This window comes from Pangasianodon hypophthalmus, chromosome 11, assembly GCF_027358585.1.
Source record: "Pangasianodon hypophthalmus isolate fPanHyp1 chromosome 11, fPanHyp1.pri, whole genome shotgun sequence".
Taxonomy (NCBI): domain Eukaryota; kingdom Metazoa; phylum Chordata; class Actinopteri; order Siluriformes; family Pangasiidae; genus Pangasianodon; species Pangasianodon hypophthalmus.
Window position 1 is genome coordinate 25,738,893 of NC_069720.1, and position 19,729 is coordinate 25,758,621.

Consider the following 19,729-nt stretch of genomic DNA (forward strand, 5'->3'; position numbering starts at 1 on the left):
CTTCCTCAACACTGCTCATTCAATTACCAGCAGCCATTTTGGAATGGAAAATGTCCTTCGGGAGGCACAGAGGGTAGCGATGCCACTTCACAGCTCCAGGGTTCCGGGTTTGCCAGTCTGCCCTGGACTTTTGCTGCTCTCTTGTTCAGCAGTCAGTATTTAAGTCAGCAAATCATTCAGACGGGACTGAGATTGACACCTCTCGAGTTCAGCAGGTCAGTGTTTAAATCAGCACATTTTTTGCTAATGACAGAGTATTGGTCCTTTCTCATTCAGCGAGTCAGTGAATGCAGTGAGTACCATTGAGGCTTATTTGGACCAAACTGGAGATTTCCAGCATTTCAGTGAATGCAGTAGTATTTGTGTTGTAAAAAAATCATTCTTCTATACACACACATTATTATAATAATAATACAAAATAGCAACAATTATTATTATCTATTTTACACTGCTCAGACTGTTTTAGCAGTTGGCAAATCAGTAGCCTGGATGGTCAGGACAACAGGTGTCATGTCCAGGCCAATAACAGACTAACCATAGGGCTGATCAGACTGTTGCCCATGGGCCTCTAATTCCAACGGGCTGTTTTTTTCCCCGCCAAGTTCATATAGGCTTCTACTCATTAGATAAATATATTTTTGCATGATGCCTGGCAAATTTGAAAATTAGAAGAGGGAAAAAAAGAAAGGAATGAGAGAGAGAGAGAGAGAGAGAGAAGGCAGCATTGGCCGGTGTACCAGCAATGTGGACCTAGTTTAAACCAGTAGATGTTAGTGGAGAATCGAATACTGTAGCTAGCTTTACTGAAAGAGTGACTGATGCCAATGCCATCACCACCAGTGTTAACACAGCTGCTTGCAGAGTTAGCCAACAATAGCTAGTTAGTCTTTCTCCAAGCTACTTATGATTGCATTTTGTGGGTTTCTCCCAGCAAACTTCCGTTTTTCATAATCGACAGCTATCTGTTAGAATAGTGACTGTCAGTTCATCCTGTAGACTTGCAGTAAACTTGCATTTGAAAAGTTTTCTTAGACCAGTATAAGCAGCAGCCCATGTAAAGGCATACAGTACATTTTCAAGTCTTTAGCTTTGCAGTGGATTTCACTGAATGGACTGTTAACAAACTGGTTAACATTAACATTAACATTTTTCCAAAGGCGTTAACATTAAATGCCTTTTGAAAAATGTTTCTAAGGGCTGGAGAGTCAATGTCAGTTTATACTCAATAATGTTTAGTGAAGGTTTTAAAATACAACAAAAATATTTTAATAGAATTCATGTGCTGATGTGGAATGCTGTCAAAATTAATAAAATAAATAATAAAATGAGTAAATGCAGCAATAAATATATAAATGTCAAAAAAACCTGAATTCATTATAAAATATTTCATCATACTCATTTTCACAATAATATTTTCATAACAACATTTTCATATCAAAATGGCTTTGTTCAAAAGACTACTCTTTTTTCATAATAACCTTTTTAAATTCATAATGACATATTTATTTCACAATGGCACAATGAATTCATTCAGCTGTAATCTGTAAGTCAGCACTAGTGGGGCAGGTCAGAGATCAGTGGTTGCTCACATACTCAGGCCAAAGCAACAGCACACCAAATACACTCATTACATAGCCTGTGTAGGCTGCTTGACTACATGGCTGAGAAGAATATTTGTGAACTTCTAAGAGAGGCTGCCAACATTCCTTCAGGCTACATTCCTTCACCTCAGCCTCAGAGACTGTCAGAACAGCAGCCTGCCACTGCCACAGTCTTCCATACGAACTTGCATACAAACACTGCTCAATCAGTCTTGATCATTTCTTTGTCAATGTCTATACCTTGAGCACTTATCCTCCCGAACAGTGGATACTGGATGGGAGGCAAACATCTAAAATAGCTTGACAGTGAAACTATTAGTTACATCATTACTGCATTACATCATGAGGTCTCATTGATGGAATAATAATAGCAAGGCAAAGTATTACAAACATAGAGAGACACACACTTAAACTGATAGGGAGCGTAATTTGTTTAGTCTTTTGAGCCTGTAATGCTCTACTGGTTTAATGTTCAATTTCTTTCAAGTACTGTAAATGGTAAAGCTCTAACCCTTTCATTTATTCAAAGGTCTTTAGTTGCTCCTCCAAATGTATTTTGGGGTAAAAGGATGATAAATTTGAAATAATTCAAGTCAATTTTTATTTATATAGCGCTTTTAACAATAGACATTGTCACATAGCAGCCTTAAAATTCAAATCAATTTCAATGTATTTATTTGTATAGCGTTTTTAACAATGGACATTGTCACAAAGCATCTTTACAGAAATATATAGAGTCAGAATATAAAATTTTAAATGTATAAGTTTATGAGCAAGCCAGAGGCGACAGTGGCAAGGAAAAACTCCCTGAGACGACATGAGGAAGAAACCTTGAGAGGAACCAGGCTCAAAAGGGATCCTCATCTGGGTGACACTGGATAGTGCGATTATGAATAATTCCCTTCTATAACTGTACACTATAGAATCATATAATGCTAATTGCGTTAACAGGAAATTGAGTATGTACATCATTAGAGTTTGAACTTTAAGTCTGTTATATCAATCTGAAGTTATCAACTGTTCGATGATGGAGACTTGAGTGTTGACTGTTCTTAGCACTTGCTGTCTTTGGCTAAGGAAGAACATCCACAGCCATCTTTAGTGTATCTGTTTGGTACCAACCACAGTAATCTCATCTTGGTGATCTTTAGGCTAAGCATGTGGGGCCAGCCTCAGCAGCAGTGAGTGGATTTCAGGAGGCTCCAAGCAGAAGTGTGTCCATCAGGATGGATCAGGATGGATCAGGCAGGTCTGGAGAGCAGAAGGGGTCAGATCACTGGTATCTCAGGAGTCTGACATCCATCCAAAATATGAGCCAGTTACACTGATCAATGTAACAGGTCTAGTACAGTTCACGTGGTTACTATTTACTATATTTCTCCCTTGAAATTAATTCCTGGCTATGCTACTGTACAATTCAAATACAAAATTCATATTCAAGCTACATATTCAGCTTCCAGGCACCTTATAGCCTGTGCCTACCCTCTCTGACCCGTGTAGATGCATACTGTGTATAAGTATAAATGTATAGCGAAGGCTTTTGTGTGTTGTGTAGGCCCTGGGGCATTCCTGGGCTATTTCTCGTTTCCTCTTTTATTAATATGATTGTGTGCATATTTCCCTAACTGCCTAAAGTCTGAGCACTCATTAACAAGCACAGCATTAACTAGGAAAATGGAAAGGTTTTTTTCTTCACGTTACAGTAGCAAGTGCTTTGCTGTGCGGCTGTAAAAGCCCTGAATCGAGCGGGGAAGCGCGGCGACGCGTGCGTGATGATGCTGTGCGTGACGCCAGAGCGCGTGCCCGAAGCGTTGTGGGTGGAGGGGATCCAGGTCGCGCGGTGAATCCGGGACGAGGCCAGTGCACTGCGAGTGAACAGGGCAAGAAGATGGCACGGGTCGGAAGCGCAGTGTGCGGCGTCCCCGCTGTCCTTCCTCTGCTCTTCGTGGCGATGGCGATGGCGGCATCCGATCTGTTTGACAACCAACTGGGAGACATCAGCTACTGCAAAAACCAGTGTCAGATCACCATCAAAAACAAAAAAGCTGCCAAAGTAAGTGATTTAGACAGACTGCATACATTGGTCATGTGATAATAAGCGAGATTTAGGAAATTCTTGCCCACTGTTTCGCCCAGTCGCATCTATTTCCTGAATAAACGTTGAGCAGCTGCAGTGGGAAGGACAGGCTCCTCACTGGGCTGCCTGTGCGTCCACAGCACGTTCATGCACTCAGCAGTTTGAACTCCGGATTGTCAGTGACGACACTGCGCAAAACTCGAGGCATCATTTTGGAGAGGGCCTTTCTCAAGCTAACTGTTCCTCAGTATTCAGTATAATCTAAGGGTTTGTGCATGTTAGCTGACTGTTTACCTCGTGTGTATCCTGCATCCGGAGTGCAGGGCGGCTTTAATTGCGCACGAGCTGGAATGGTGGCCTGCCGTGAGTGCATGGGGCATGTGTTGGGGCATGTGTTGGGCCACTGAATTTACAAAGGACCATAAGATTGTTTCCCAAGCAGGATTGTTTCCTAACCCACTGATTGAGTAATCACTGAATCATGGCCAGTTGGTGCGTGCTATGTCGCATTTATAGCTCCATTACTAAAGGGGCCATCATCATGAGGAGGCTGATGCGCATGTACAGTTGAGAAAAATGTGAATGCGAATGTTATTCATACCAGATACACACATATTTATAGTAGCCTGATCTATAGGGCCGTTTCCTTCTGTCATTAAACAGGAGGTTTGATCTTAAAAAGAGCAGGGGAGGAATAGAAGAGTGGTGTCTTGTGCTGTTTGTTGTGTCCCGGCTGTTAGCAGTATGGAGAGCTGGAAGACGCTCCAATGCAGCGCATCTGCTTCAGCAGTCATTCCTGACAGAAAGGGACCGAGCTGCATAAAGCTGCAAAGCTGATAGAATTGTCATACTCCTGCTGTTCTCCTTTCGTCCGTAGGTCGGCGCTGTTTGCCATATTAAAATGCTGACATCATAAAGCAGTATATGTTGCCTGTTTTCTTGGAAATTGATTTAGGCCAGAGAGACAAAAGAGAACAGGCCTATATCCAGAATATTAGTACAGTCGGTGCTTGTGAACAACTAACAGTCCTACTACTCCACAGATGTGCTGAGCTGTCCACATTGCCTTTTTGAATGTTTTTTGGAAAGGCTTGACAAAGACGCTTATCAAGAAATGAAATTTCAATTAGCAATAATTTACCTACTGACAGAAGACCCTGTGTGCTGTCTGTTTAAACAATATGACATGCCACTGTGCTTGGACCCTTAAGATCCTTTTAGCAATATGGAGCTAATAAGTTTATTGTGTTTCGCTAAAAAACATATCCCATATTATCTTACTTTTGTAGCTAGGTTGTGTTTAGTTCGCTTTTCTTCATAAAGTTTATATTGGAACATGCATTTTATTGGGTATCATATTGTTTTTCATTAATTAAGATCTTAAATATTTATTGTTCCTTCTGTACTTAGTACAAAGATGTCTCAATAAGGGAAGGTAAGGATTGTGTCCTTCAACACCCTGATAGAAGTCGGCAACTGAATAATCTCAGAATAATTATTATAATATCATTTGGTAAATGTCAATCTAATCATGCAGTATAGTATGGTGCGGTCTGTCATGTTCTGCTTGCTATTGTTCAGCAGGTAATGATTTAACTGGTGTTTTAACAACTTGATCCATGTGTCCCTTTTTTTTTTTTTTTTTACTTTGAGTGTTTGTTTTAAGGACAATTATGAACAATTATATAATTATATCAGCTCAGACATGTACAGTGCCCTCTAGAATGATTGGCACCCTTCATAAAAAATAAGCTAAAATGATTATATAATAAAAATTACATACAACAATTAAAAATTAAAAATCTGTTGTTCTCTTTCACCATGTCCTGTTTCCCTAGGGTATAAATACGTTGCAAACATGTAAAATCACTTTCCATTGCAATGGGAAAACCAAAGAACTTTCAAAATATGGTTGTTAACCTGCACATATCAGGAAGTGGATATAAAAAAATACATAAGCAGTTAAAACTTAAGGCCAGAACAAAATGTTTTGCTTTCATAAACACTTGGAAAATTACTAGGAATCAGTTTAGTTGATTCTTGTCATTGTCAAGTTTCGAAATTATCTAATAAACTCCACTCAACAACAAGCTGTTTGGAAGCATGGCGAGAAAGAAGCTCTTCCTGAGAGCATCTCACAAAATGCAATTTTGTGATGTGATTTTGCATGTGAAATAAATATGCCCTTTGTTGTAATCAGATCATATTTTTGCTCATCCACAACATCAGGCTGTTTGTCACCAAAGGGGGACGCCATACAAAAAATACACCTGAAACCCATTGTACAATATGGTGGTGGATCACTGATGGAGCGGTTGCGAAGACTGTGAAGACTGATGGCATCATGAATTCTTATATTTTAGCCCAAAACCTGGTTGCCTGTACAATGAGGATTAGACATGGCCATTAACAAGGTGGTGAGCCAAACATACTACCAGATCAACATAGAAACGTTTAAAGAAACAAAATCAATCTTTGCAAGGACCATCTCAGTCTCTGGAGTTGATCCTAACTGAAAATCTTTGGTCTGAATTGAAGAGAGAAGCACATGCACAAACCCATAAATACAAAGGAGCTTAAACTGTTCTGCATGGCAGAATGAATGAAGATCTCCCTATTCCCTACAAAGATCATTTTGGGTATTGTGTATCCTCTAGTGCCAGATAGTGAAGCATGATACATCACTACAGAGAACACATTTCCACTGCTCCTGAGTCTACTGGCAGTGTGATTTACACCACTCCAGTTGATGTTTGGCATTGCACATTGGGATATTAGGCTTTTGTGCAGCTGCTCTGTCATGGAAACCCATTTCGTGAAGCTCCTGACACACAGTTCTTGTGTTGTTGTTGTTGTTGTTGTTTCCAGAGGCAAGTTGAAACTCTGTAATGAGTGATGCAGCAGAAGATAGGCAATTTTTATGCGCTACATGCCCCACTCTGCAATTTTGTGTGGTCTACCACTTTGTGGCCGAGCTGTTGTTCCTCCTAGACGCTTCCATTTCACAACAATAGCACTTACATTTTACTGGAGCAGATCTAGCAAGGCAGAAATTTCATGAACTGACTTTGACAGTGCCACGTTTAAAGTCACTGAACTCTTCAGTACGATCCATTCTACTGCTCATGTTTGTCTATGAGACTGCATACCTTTATGTACCTGTTAGCACCTGAATTCAATCATTAGGAGGAGTGTCTATGTACTTTTGGTTATATAGTGTTTTTTCACAAAACTTGAATGGTATGTCCATCTGAGGACCCTCTAGTTCCCTCTACAACCTCACATGAATTGGCCACTGGGGGTATGTAACACCTTCCCAGATTCAGTTGGGCAACGAGGAAGCTGGAGGCAGGCTTGGCAAATCTCAAAGGTGTGCTTTTCTTTATTTACTTTCACTTTTCAGCGTACTCAAATTCAGGCATGCACAAATACACGCAGCTCTGTGCTGGTCAGCTCTTTCTCCCGAGGTGCTCGTCTCTCCCCTTTTTATCCTCGCCACAGCTCACTGCAACACAGATTTTTAATTAGTACATTTCCCCACATGTGTGCAATCCTTCCCAATCACCTTCTCCGACTCTGCCCCATTCACAAACCGGGACTCAAGCGGGGCATGGTCAGAAAAGAGCCACTGGAGTGAGGCAAGGTCAGAAAAGAGGGTGAAGGCCCGTCCCAACAGATAATAACAGACGGTGAGGACCACCCATTTGATGGCCAGACACTCCTATTTCAGACACTTCTCTATGGTGCTGTACTTAGTCTCCCACACTGAGAGCTTGCGGCTGATGTACAGCATGGGGCGCTCCTCCCCCTCCACCACCTGGGAAAACACAGCCCCCAAGCCCCTGTCCGATGCATCCGAAACAGAGTGCAGCTTTTACCTGAATAAAAGCCTGTCGGCATGGTTCCATCTACTGGACCAGATCTGGCGCTCCCTTTTTATTAAGATCAGTCAGTGGGCTGGTGACATCTGAATAATTAGGCACAAATCTATGGTAATAGCCAGACAGCCCCAGAAACTGTCTCACCTCCTTTTTGGTCTTGGGCAGGCCACAATCACTGCTGTCACACCTGCCCGTGGCTCAAGTGGAAACCCAGATACCGTACTTCCACCCGTCCAATCACACACTTCTTTGGGTTCGCCGTGAGTCCTGCTCACTTCAGTGATCTCAGGACAGCCCAATGAACGTGCCGCTGCCAATCATTACTATAGATGATAATGTCATGTAGATGACAGCAGAGTGCAGCTGGAGGATTTTGTCCATGAGTGGCTGGAACGTGGCCCCGCCTCGCCTCTATCCATTCGCCTTATCTCATAGTCGAAGTCCCCGACTCAGTGTGTGACCTCAAAGAACCCTTACCACTTGGCAAGCAATTTAGAGCTCAACGTGGGTAGCAGAACAAGCACTTCATCTCTCGGTGCAAACTCCCATAGCCAAGTAACCCCGTTATACAGCCGGGCTTAACGTTCTTGCGCCTGACTCAAATTCTCCTGTGTTATGTGACTTAAGGTGTGGAGTTTTGCTCTCAGGTCAAGAATGTATTGGATTTCTTTTTTACTGTTAGAAGACCCCTCCTCCCAATTTTCCCGAATGACATCCAAAACGCCACAAGGCTTCTGCCTGTACAATAATACAAATGTGGAAAAACCCATGGAGGCTTGTGGGACCTCTCATAGTGCAAATAACTAGCCACTTATCCCAATTCTGCGCATCGTCGTCAACGAACTTGCGAATCATGTTTTTAAGTGTTTGAGTAAACCATTTGACCAGCCCATCCATCTTTGCAAGGTAAAAACTGGTGCGAATCGATTTAATCCCCAACAATTTGTACAGCTCGTATAGTGTACATGACATGAAAGATGTGCCCTGATCAGTCAGAAAGCCTCCGCCACACTGCGTGCTGAGATGTTACGGAGAGGCACTGCTTCAGGGCAGTGTGCTTTTCTTGGAGCTTTTCGAGTGTGCGAAAAGCTTTTCTTGGAGATTTTTGAGTGTGCGGCCACTGTGTGGGAATGGTTGGAGGAGGAAAGGGCTCTGTGACTCATCCCCTTGCTATCGGGGGAAGCCCAGCTTACCACCCAGCAGATGTCATCAAGGACTCAGCTGGAGTATTCCAATGTCAGGAGGGCAGTCTTGCAGCATATTGGCCAGACACCTGAGTAGCACTGCCAACGCTTCCAGTCACTGTAGCTTCCCAAAGTCTTGGCCCCTTTGCCTGATTGCAACAGCTGATGGACTCCTGTCCTGGTGGTTAATGGCAGAGGAGCGGGAAATGGAACAGGTCATTGAGCTGGTGGTACTGCAGCAATTTGTTGCTCGACTCTGCATACGAATGGCAGATTGGGTCCAATGCCACCAGCACTGGCAAAAGTGAAGTGTGTGCACAGGATGTTCACGAGTATCCGCTAGTGCCAGTCATCATTACATTTCGGGGCAAAAGCATTGTTTTTACACACCATATTTAGTATTTACCACTGTATTTATTTTTTTACAGCCATATTTATTTACTAGAGGTGGCATTTAGTCCTTGCTTCACCCATCCACTAATTCTCGGGGCAAATTGGGCAGGGTTTCGGTCATTAGTAAGAGAAATGTTTGTGGATGGGTACAGGAGTGGAATGCGTGCAGTTTTGGCTGGGGAAGCAGTGCAAGGGCTTTCAGCATCAGCTCCATGTAAGGGGACATGGAGGGTGGGGAGGGCTCCACCCCTCCACCCTTTGTGGGGATTCCCCTTGGAGCAGTCGTGTGAAGAGATCCTGAGACACACCTTTGACCAAGTGAGAGTAATTGATGGTCAGTGAATCTAGGGTCACCATACTTGGCTACATGTCACTTTGTCACTCCGTATCAAGTGAAGCAGGACACTCAAACCAAAGAAGAAATGACCCAATTGTTGGTACCGAAGAGTTGTAGAGAACCAGATAAGGAACTCATTTTACTACTCATGCCAAGCTCTAAATTACTTGTGAAGTAAGGCAATATATAAGGCAAAGACCCATTGAGGTTACATGGCGAGTCAGACAAGTTGGTGAACGGTCAGGCCAGGTGAACGGGTAGAGTCGATGCACGTCAAATATACCACCTCAATCTCCTGAAACCGTGGAAAGAGGCGGTTCCTGTGGTTCTGGGACCAGAGGTAAGTGTAAAAGGTTTGGCCCAATTCACCCAGGTCCCCTGCAGAGACCATCTCTCACCGTCCCAGAGAGTACAGGTTGCCAGTTTGCAAGAGGAATTTTTTGATCTATGAAATCAGAAACTAAAAACTTTGAGGATGTGATAAAGGGAAAACATCACATTACATATTGGGTTATTGCAACCTTAAAAATATAATAGAGACTAAATCATGAGGTAAATATATGTGTATATGATCAACAAGTACAAACAGAAATGAAATGTAAAAACATAATAGACATGCAGAATAATTCTGTTAATAAGAGAGACAATAAACTATAAGTAAAATTGCTGCTTCACCACTTATTAACCCAAATTTTTAATTTTAATAATTGTTTCAATTATTTTAAGCCACTTTTCAGTTTTTGTTATAAGACATACTTCACTGAAAATGAATCTTGTTTTACTAACAGTAATTTTAAACTATTTGTTGTTGTTGTTGTTGTTGTTGTTGTTGTTGGTCCTAGATCTTACAAAGCTCATGTGCTTGCAGGACTCCATAATGAATGCATGCTACCGTGGCTGCCGGCTCTATTCAATTTGCCAGTTTGTGAATGGGAACACGGGCTTCAACAACAGCAAGGAGGAATGCCAGGGAGGTGAGGTTTGGTGAACCAATGTAGCATAGATATATAACTTGGCAACTATCTATTGGAGCTGCCAAGCTTTGTCGTGAGTGGCAGATGCTTATATGCAGTATTTTTGGGTGAAACAGTCTGACATTTTCTGAGTGTATATCTGTGTGTATGCAGCATGCCAGGAAGCATACAGTAAGTTACTGGAGCAGGAGGCTTGTAGCACAGGCTGTACCAGCCAGCCAGCTGAGCCTGAAATCAAACGGAGGAAGGTAAGACTCTAAGTATTCAGTCAACACCATTGATTTCTCATATCTGTATCTTCTTAGCCTACAAATCAGACATCTATCCAACCAGCCTGCTCCCTCTGCAGCTCAAGGCCCTGACCAACCGCCCCAAACCAGTTTCAGTAATGGACGCTTTGTTTGGTTGGTGTAATGATATTGTCAGCTCTGCTCAAAGTTTCATGTCCTCCACCTGGACTTTCTACCTGCAGGCTGATGACGGCAAGGTGGTTGTATTCCAGGTGAGTTCTTTTTCAGAAAGGCCATTTCAAATGAAACATTATAAAACTGATGCAGAATAGATTATAAATGTGTTGTGGCCTGGGAATTCCGCAACACATGGTGAAATTTTGACATTTTCTACTGTATATATGTCTCTTATATATAGGTCTTTCCTTTCTTTTGCATGTACTGTCTATCAACCACAAGTGAAGTTCTAGCATTTTAAAATCCTAGATGAGGATTGGATCCCTTTTGAGTCTGGTTCCTTTGAACGTTTCTTCCTCATATTGTCTCAGGGAGTTTCTCCTTGCCACTGTCACCTCTGGCTTACTCACATGTTTACAAATTTTACATTTTGAAAGTGACTGTGCTTGCCTGTTTGCAGCCTGTCGGCATTGCATGTGAGCTGGTAGAGGCTAATTCATATCTGAACACTGATAAAGGCTGTTGATTCACTGTCAGACTGGAAGTGTCTCCCCGATGCAGCCACAGAAAAAGCATCTCTGGGCTTCTTACATGAGAACAGGGAGAAAGAATCATCACTCTCAATATGTGGAGAACTCTGCTGAAGGGCGCTGTCTTTTCCTGTGTGCAGCTTCAGTTCCACGATCAACAATTTCAGTTGAACTCAGTGTGAAATCAGGTGTTTGTCCTGCAGAGAGCTTAGACATTGGGTACATGACCGTGAATCCTGCAGGATGGCTTGTTACGCACTTTCAGCTGAAGTTGTATATAGTACCAGTACGTATAGAACCAGCTAGTTTGTGGCTAACCATGAGGAGAACGCATTATGGCGGGAAAGAAAAACACTCAGTATAATAGCATTATGAGTCACAAGCCCACTGTTCTCCAGATATTGGGAGATGTGGAGGCTGAGGAGTGAGTAGTCAACAAGGGAGGGACAAATGACTTGGAGCAAAGAAAGAAGGGTTAGCAGAGAAAACTTGGCTCCAACCCCAGTGTGGTGTTAGGAAGTTTCACACTTATCACCTGATCACTATTCAGGAGGCTACAGAAATGAGCCAAAGCACAGAGGGAGGCCCACATGACGGAGATACTGGGAAATGGAGGATAAACCAACTCTGGCCACTGCGATTGTGTAGTGGTGGAGAGCATGGTATGGCAAGGGAGAACCACTCAGCCATGCTATTGGCACATATTCACAGACCTGCAGGTTGCAGACAGTGTGGAAAACTCACGGAGCTGGCTTGTGAGATACAGAGAATATGACAGGAGTCCATGTCCAGCTTTAAAGAACGGGTTAGCTTTACCTCGAACCATAGTTATATGATGGATTGTATCAAGATGCAAAAAAAGAGAATCTAAGAAAAAGAGGGCATAAGAAAATATTTCAAACTCTGTAATATGATAATCTTGACTTTTAAAAAGGTCTTGGAATGCCTGTGCATGAGCACAAAAATGTATGTAGGTGATTCTCACCACCCATGGTAGTTAGCAGGGGTGAATTAGAACTCCATATTGGCCAAAGCATGATTGTTTTGTGTTTTTGAACTAATTGCCAGAATTCAGCAACAACAACATCTGACACGTTTCAGACCACCATACAAAAGTAATGTTGCTGATTTCACGGCATTTCATGGCAAAGGTCTATTTATAATAGTAATAGTCATAGGTCACTTACAAACATGAATGTGAATCATCTAGGCAGAATAATCTAAGTGCAAAAGACCGGAATATACTTCAGAATGCCCAACCAACATGCTCTCCCATGGTTTATTTTTAAATTCAGAATTGTAGACACCTGGAAAAGCAAAAGGAAAATTAATAAATGAAAGGAATATATATAAGTGAAAAGGGTCAAAAGCAAACATAACTGATGACAGAATGTTTTACAGAACATATACTGACTAGAAACCTAGGAGCTAGTAACACTACAAGGACTGCGAGCAAATGTCACAAGCAAACATTTGTAAAGACATAGTGGAATACACACACACACACAATCCACTTTATTAGGAACACCTGTACACCTACACATTTATGCAGTTATCTAATCAGCCAATCACGTGGCAGCAGTGCAACGCAAAAAATCATGCAGATACAGGTGAAGAGCTTCAGTTAATGTTCACATTAGCATCAGAATGAAAAAAAAGTGATCTCTGTGACTTAGATTGTGATATGGTTGTTGATACCTGAAGGGCTGGTTTGAGTATTTCAGAAACTGCTGATCTTCTGGGATTTTTACACACAACAGTCTTTAGAGTTTACACAGAATGATGCACAAAGCAAAAAAGAAAAAAAAGAGTGAGTGGCAGTTCTGTGGATGGAAACACCTTGTTGATAACAGAGGTCAGAGGAAAATGGGCAGATTGGTTCAAGCTGCCAGGACGTATATAGTAACTCATATAATCACTCTTTACAACTGTGTTGAGCAGAAAAGTATATCAGCATGCACAAAAAAGGTGGCTGTGCTACAACAGCAGATTTCTTTGCACATGTCCTAACTGACTGCTAAATTCGCCCTAAATTGTCAATTCTTTCAGAGCGAGCCAGAGATTGAGTATTATTTACCTGAGTTGCAAGCCCCACACTCCAGTGTTGCCAACAAACCCTGGCCTGAAGGAAATCCTCAGACACAGAGGCTACAATCTGGTGAGATGGAGCACCTTTAGTTTAGAGGGCTTTTTAAAACACTCTTTTCCTCTATAAGATCAGTACTGGTACATACACATAGCTGACTCTATCTTTTCTCTTGACTGTAATTTGAAAGAGACCACGAATTCTGTTGTTTCTTTAAAATGAATGGCCACCCACTGCCTTCTAGGAGAACGACTGCATGGAGAGAGAAATGCTCCTAAAGCTGTGAGTAAGGGAAAGCACAGCAGTCAGCATGTTGAAGACACAGTTGCAGAGCATGACTTCCTGGGCTGCATGTCAAGGTTAGAGGGGCCGGATTCAGCCATATTCAGATATTATGAACAGTTTGATTGTTAATCTTGTGAAGAATTTTTGAGATGTTTAGATTTGAATAAGTTTAGATAAGGCAGTAGTGATTTTGGTCTTTCTCTCTTTCAGGCGTTCAGGTCTGCCACGTTGGATCTTAGCTACATGTCTCCTGTTATCAATCATGGTGATGCTCTGGCTGAGCTGTGCCAGTCTGGTAACAGCACCTGAGCAACATGTAAAGACTCAGGTACCTACTCATAAAAACATGTTATTCTTGCAAGATCCTAATCCTAAATGGAACACATTTTTTGGCTTTTGAAGTATGATTTTATATGACATGCATACTTCTAAAGTACTTTGGCACACTGACTTACCCATCCGTTTTCACATACTATAATAATACTGATACGGATAATCAAGCAATGTGACAGTTATGATTGTGGTTAGTGGTGTACTGTGGAGAATTTCAAATCGTTATTTCACATTTTTCTTTTGTATTTTGTAATGTAGACTTTTGAATATGCACAAAGTGCCTTTAAATGTCTAGGTTAATAATCTTATGAAAGCCACTGTGTATATATGGTAAAACCATTCTTTGAAAAATTTGTTGTTATTCCTGTTTTTTGTAAAGAATTCCTGTCTGTTCATGTGTTTTGTAGGCGATATATGTTTAATTTGTGTGTGCATTCAGAATGTACCTTTCAGATAAATTCCTATAAAAGGAAACATTTAAGAGGAGGTGTTGGTGTGTTACTGGTCACTCAACAGATTTTTTGGTGTGGCCAACTTGACATTAGACTATGTGTAATGTGGCCTATTACGAGTCATCCGAAGAGCATGTATCTGAGACATACATCTTTTTTAGTATGTGCTTTGCCCTGCTTGGAATTTCACTATGAAGTCTATTTTCATTGGTCTGTTTTTTCTTGCAGTTGAGCATCAATGGAGATAAAGAGTTCCTGGACTACATGCCAAAAGTCAACCCCTACCATCTGACTTCAGTGATTGCTGTAGCAGTCGGTCATCATGATGAAGGAAAAGAGGCAGGGCCTCTGCCAGTCAAAGTTGACCTCAACAAAACCTCACTTTAAAATCGTGTGTAATCTGTTAGTATTTCTCTCCCTAGAGGAAGAAATCATAACATTTAATTTTCTAAATAAAAATTCATGGTATATATATATATATATATATATATATATATATATATATATATATATATATATATATATATATATATATATAATGAACAGATTACACACGATGAAGCCATTCAGTAGTATTGATTTAGATGTTTGTTGTGTTCTAGACAGTGCTGCTCTCAAAAACATTAAGAACATGATTAAGCAAGCTTTGATTGTAGCACTTAAGATTTGGGATGATAGTATGTTCTTTGACCTAGAATGTCTTTAACACAGCCAAGGTACTCCTAACTACAGTGAGCAAAAGACAAACACTGACAGCATCATTTTCAGTTTGATTAGTTATCTCTGAATAGAAGGAGATTTTGACACTTGATTTTGCCAGTTTGTACACAACAGAAAACAGGCCCTACTCATGAAATCATGGCAGCATAATCATGTGTACATACATGTAATTATTTATTTATCTCTATCACTAATGTATATCACTTATGTATAAGGTCTTATTGTATTTTATCTCTCATTTAGATGCTAATAGAAAAGATTCTGTGATTAAGTAGTATTTATAGAAAGCTTCTAATAAGGATTATGAGTGATGCCTAGGTAAAATACGAATGTAAATTTCTCCTTTATTCTTGAGATTGTGGGATGGGATGATTCTCCAAATTCTGCTTAGTGCTAGGTTTTGACAAATAGATCATTTGTTATCAGCTGATTAGAGCTGACTAGCCTAATGGCTCTTCTAGTGCTGATTGTGTTTCTAAGCTATTTTACCCATGTGGTCCTAATCACAGTGCATGCTAGTATGTTTTAAGACTTAGCAATTATCTGCCTACCCACTTATGGCAATAGACTAATATATGCTATTAATATTTGTGTTTATTAGCTTAATGTTGAACGGCAATGCAATTATACAATACAAAAGAAGAAAGAAAATAATATCTCAAATGTTTACTACTTTTTAGTTACAAAATTGTTGCATGACTTAATCCATAATGCATAATGAATACATAATACATAATGAATGTATCTTTTTCACATAGTAATGAACTGAGTGTTAGACATTTTTGTTTGCTCTACATGATTTGCTCCAGAACTCATTAGTAATTTATTATTAATACAGATTTTATTTGTGTCAGCATGTCATGCAGTAAAGGACAAAACAGTATAAGAAAAGAGAGACTATACTAGCTTATTGAAATTCTCAGTTTTCCTTTGGTTACAGTTTAACCATAGCATTTATGTTTTTTCTCATTGCTGAGGCAAAAAGGAAAAACTATGCTGTTCTGGTTTCTCAGCTAAATCAGCGGCCAGACTGAACATGAATAAAATTTGCATGGCTAAAAAGCCAGTTCACTAATCATTAAGTAGCTCATTAAGTGGCCATTTCAACTTTGCACTCTCAACTTTGCATCTCTCTCTCTCTTTGTCCCACAATCTTTATTACTAACTGCCTGCTCAAGTATTTTATTTTTTTATTTAAGTGAAATAAGGCAATGCGAGCTATGTTTCAGGGTAATATTGCCATAAATACACTACTCTAACCACTTCCTTTCCTCTATTATTTTCCTTTTTTTTCCATTCTGGTTTGTTACATGTGATCCTGCCCCTAGTGAACACATTTATATACATGCAAGTATGTTGGCATGCATACGTGTGAATTTTATAACAACTGTAAAAACTTAGCTTATAAATCAATTGGCTGTTAATAAATCCAAGCATTTATGCTGATTGTTGTTTAATATCAGTACAAGAATTTTTTTTCTCATTTATGCCTATAGCATGGAGCCACCCCATCTACCAACATGCACTAGTGTGTTTTGTAGCAAAATTTTGTTTTGCCTGCTAGGATTTTCTTATTAGCAATGTTGACACTTCTGCACAAACAGCAAATCCACTGAGAAGAGGAAGTAAAATGTTTGATATTTATTTATAAATGTAATAAACTGTCAACTTTGCAATAATCTGTGACTATACATGCAAGCATATAACCCAGCATCAGTGGAGATAAGGACTTGCCCTTAGCACATATGGGCCCATGAGAATTTCCTCTTTGGCGAATTGTTGGCCACTCAGTGGCCCTTCACCAACTCTGGACTGCCTAGACTGGATCAGCTCTGGACTGCCTGCTGACAACCTGCAAGAAGCTCAGCCTTTATGTAGGCTGTTCTTACTGGGCCCATCACTACCCATCTTAACTGTGCAGTGTATATACCGTCCCCTTCCCCACTAAAATACCCTCTAAATGACATTACAGAAGTATTGTCAAAGACTTCCATTAATCAACATGTTTCAGAACAATACATTTATTATCAATAATAAAGATCAATGTAAAAACTTTAATAGTGCATAACAAATATTAAATACGATTAACTAAACCATCATCAAACGCTGTGGTTGGGACTTTTTGGTGCAGAGCACATTTCTGAGGAAGTGCCAAAGTTATAAAATATTGTGGTGGTGGCAAATTCTGCTGCAATGTTAAAAATATAGAGATAACAATTGCCTGTGGGTGGTATGGAGGTGCAGCAGCTTGTTATGGCCCCGTCTGTGTCATTTTTTTGTGTTTGAGTGTTTATTCTTTCTCTGTGTATTGTGTATGTGTCATGCCATTTCAGGTTTTCCAGGTGCAGTCAACTTCAGGTCCAGGCCTGTGCTCCAGTAGAGAGGATTTCCAGTATTCCCTGTGGCTTGTTATTCTCCATCACTGCATGGCTACTTAAGGCATTGGCAGATTGGAGTCATTAGCTTCACACTCACTCTGATAACGAGCTGTCTTTCTGACTTTGTTTTCCTTGCTTGTTTGACTTGTTTGTGAACTGTGTGCTCATTTCTTGATTCTGGCGTGTGTTCTTTCCCTTTAGCTTAGTTTGTTAGGAGCTTAGGAGTTCAAATTAGTTTGTAGCTGTTAAAATATTTTGTATATGGTAAGTTTGTTTTGTTGCCTCCTCATAGCTCCAGGGTCTCTGGTTTGATCCTGAGCTTGGGCTACTGTCTGTGCCAAGTTTCACATGTTCTCCCGTTGTTTGCCTACGTTTCCTCCTGGTTTTCTGGTTTCCACTCACTGTCCAAAAACATGCAGATAGGTGGATTAGCTATGCTAAATTGCCCTTAGGAATGTGGAATGTGTTTGCATGGTGGCCTGCAATGGATTGGGTGAATTTTCCCTCCTAGCGGCCAGTGTGCGCCGGATAGGCTCCAGAGCCTCTGCAACCCTGACCAGAACAAAGCAGCTCCTGAAAATTAATGCATGAATAATTTCTAGTGCAAGAAATATTGTTTGTTAGTATAAAGGAATAAAAAAAAAGCTGCAAAATCTCTTTTGTCAGCTTTATTTTGAAAAAAAAAAAAGTTTTTGGTGCCTGCAGGAAAGTACATAAGAAAAATAAAAAGAAAGAAAATTAAAGAAAAAATATTGCTGGAAAATCAAAAAGTCAAAATAAATCAGCGTCATTAAATCATGTTCAAATTCCAGAGCTCATAGTGTTTAGCTCAAATGTCTTTGCCTTTTCTCTATGTTTAGAGCCATGTATTTTCCCTTTTCTCTCCCTACTTCCTGTTTTATACCCTAATTTATGTCTTTTTTCGGTAGGGCATATCAGCAGACACAAACTCATAGATCACTCTGATTGGACATCATGCCATCTCTGGAACAAATACAGCGTACCTCCATTAAAATGAACAGAAACCAAGGATCTGTGGCAATGCGATATCTTTACTTACAGAGAATGCCATTTCATGGATTAATAGCCTACATCACAACATATTCCACCATGTGCTCCAACTGCACTTCCTGTTGCACTTTTCAATCATATATTTTCACCAGCAACAATCACTAATTGTGTCACTAGTGTCAGGTTTCACTGTTAATTCCTAAAAAAAAAAAAAGAAGAAGAAGAAGAGTTTCTTTTCTCACTCTCCATTTTCCAGCAACTTTCAAAATCATATTAATATGAAATCCATTAATATGAAAAAGCAAATAATGGACTGAAGAATGCATTGCAGCTCACTAGTATGGTGTAAAGTTACTGAGTGCACCATTCCCCTCATTATTCACTCAGGCTTTTTACACATTGAGACTCTTTCATTCATGATAACCAGATCAGCACAAAACCCTACTGTCTTAGGTTCACCCTGGCTTATACCGAACCATACACCCGAACCATATCTTGACCTGGCTGATGTCTTTAGCAAGGCTAAGGCTGCTAATCTGACTCCACATCGCCCTTGGGATTGTACCATTCACCTCCTGGAAGGTGTAACTACACCAAAGCCCTAGCACAAGGCTACATTTGGCCATCCTAGAAGGTCGAGCTCGTCTTTGTGGAAATGAAAGATGGAGGCATTTGCCCCCTGCAATGAATACTGAGGCTTGAATGTCATCACAGTCAAGTATAGATATCCTCTCCCTGTAGTCCCATCAGCCTTCAAGTAAAAGGAGCCAAGATGTTCACTAAATTGACCTCACTGACTGCCAAAACCTAGAGTATGTCAAGTCTGCCAAGTGTCTTAACCCCCGACAAGCCTGATCTTTATCAGGTTCAACTTCAGTCTAACCTACAGATAGGGTCAAAAGACACCATAGCTGATGCCCTGTCCCACATCTATGATGGGCTATAATCACAATTATCACTTGAAACCATCCAAAACAAGTCTTGTATTGTTTATCCTGTCCATTGGGAAATCATGGAGGAGATCCTGAGTGCTCAGAAAGAGGATATTCATGTGGTACCATCAACAGCAAATTCATTCCA

At 40.5% G+C, this 19,729-nt stretch overlaps 1 protein-coding gene across 1 annotated transcript; it reads left to right on the top strand.

The window, feature by feature from the left end:
- Positions 1-3,387: 3,387 nt before the first annotated feature.
- Positions 3,388-16,939, top strand: tmem59l (transmembrane protein 59-like). The gene is made up of 8 exons (XM_026947129.3): positions 3,388-3,654; positions 10,342-10,447; positions 10,601-10,695; positions 10,797-10,949; positions 13,434-13,542; positions 13,715-13,829; positions 13,966-14,083; positions 14,769-16,939. The coding sequence occupies exons 1-8, from the start codon at positions 3,490-3,492 to the stop codon at positions 14,925-14,927; spliced, it is 1,020 nt and encodes a 339-aa protein (XP_026802930.1). The 5' UTR covers positions 3,388-3,489; the 3' UTR covers positions 14,928-16,939.
- The last annotated feature ends 2,790 nt before the right edge of the window (positions 16,940-19,729 follow it).

Excerpts from the sequence above, each read along its gene's own strand:
- tmem59l (XM_026947129.3), top strand. The coding sequence starts at position 3,490 with ATGGCACGGGTCGGAAGCGCAGTGTGCGGCGTCCCCGCTGTCCTTCCT. Across the intron at positions 10,448-10,600 it reads CAAGGAGGAATGCCAGGGAG|CATGCCAGGAAGCATACAGT; the intron begins GTGAGGTTTGGT and ends GTGTGTATGCAG. Across the intron at positions 10,696-10,796 it reads CTGAAATCAAACGGAGGAAG|CTCAAGGCCCTGACCAACCG; the intron begins GTAAGACTCTAA and ends CTCCCTCTGCAG.